At 39.5% G+C, this 1,295-nt stretch overlaps 1 protein-coding gene across 1 annotated transcript in view; it reads left to right on the top strand.

Moving 5' to 3' along the window:
• LOC106817044 (N-alpha-acetyltransferase 38, NatC auxiliary subunit-like) overlaps nucleotides 1–1,295 on the top strand; it is a 9,118-nt gene that overhangs the window by 2,504 nt on the left and 5,319 nt on the right. Inside the window, exon 2 of the mRNA XM_014821692.1 lies at nucleotides 335–494. Within this exon, the coding sequence (XP_014677178.1) occupies nucleotides 335–494 (160 nt within the window). The remainder of the gene's footprint in view (nucleotides 1–334; nucleotides 495–1,295) is intronic.

Here is a 1,295-nt window from a genome sequence, read left to right as displayed (position 1 = left end):
CTGCGCGCAAGATCTGCGCTCAGCGCTTCGGATCAACATCTCCTTTCGGCAACGCTTCTCTAGTATCCCGTCTTAGTATCTCATCTGGAACGAGATATTCTTAAAAATGCAATGCACTGGAACGAAAGTTTAGGGTTGAAAATAGGGTCTCTCTCGCGGAACATACCTACCATGCAATATATCAGGAGTGCCCCCCGGGTGATTACGTGTACTGAGCCAACACCGCCGAGTCACTGCGGTTTTCCTCATCGAGGGGTACTTATAATCGAAAGTGGAGTAAAACCAGGAATTGAGAATACCGATTTAAAAGCTGCACTTTAATTTTTTATTTTAGATTGAGAAATCTGAGCTACGAACAGTGCTGGAGAGCTTTCTAAACAAGACAATGAAAATCAAGATGTCAGATGGACGATCGCTGATAGGATCATTCTTGTGCACAGATAAGGATGCTAACCTGATACTTGGCAACTGTCAGGAGTACATTTACCCTCCAAGTATATGTAGTATAGTGGTAGTATTAGTATAGGTGGAGTATTAATGTTCAATGTCTATGTCTATGGATATGTAATTACATGCAGTCTGTAACAGCCTGTCAGGCACAGAGAAATTTTAAACAGATTTAAGAGATTCTAGCAGTAATGCAGCCTAATAAATTACCCGAGCATTTTAATTTCAGCATTTATATATATATATATATCAAGAGTACAAAATGGGAGAAGAGTATGACACTGTTTTAGCAGTGTTTTGCGAAGTTTTCAACTTGAATTTATTCTATCAATATGTGAATAAATATATTCAAACTTTACCTTGTTTTCGTCGCGGATTCTCCTTTAATCATATGACACAACCAGTTTACATAAAAATCGTATGTGTTCTTCAAAAAAGTTATTTGAATACGACACGGTTTCACACAGTTTTCCCAAATGTTTGCATCTATTCGGCGAATGTTGATATGCGGCGGCAACACCAGGTTGTAATTACGGGACGCTGGGGGCTGTTGGGGATATTAGGTAAGCACAGTAACAGCACATGTTTCGCTTTACTTATCATCAGGAACACGATGGCAACACCGCTAAAATCAGCTGCTAGCTCGCTGTGAGCACACATTTATTTCTAGCACGCTGGAAACGCATTACACACTGAATATAATTCGATGCCTAATATCCCCAACAGCCCCCAAAATCCCGTCACAGACAATAGAACACTAATCCGATAACAAACATTGGCCGATAAGATGCAAACATTTGGGTAAACCCATTCTCCCATTATGTACTCTTGATATAATATTATATATA

Source organism: Priapulus caudatus, unplaced genomic scaffold, assembly GCF_000485595.1.
Source record: "Priapulus caudatus unplaced genomic scaffold, Priapulus_caudatus-5.0.1 Scaffold1576, whole genome shotgun sequence".
NCBI lineage: Eukaryota > Metazoa > Priapulida > Priapulimorpha > Priapulimorphida > Priapulidae > Priapulus > Priapulus caudatus.
This window is presented reverse-complemented; position numbering and strand designations above follow the sequence as displayed.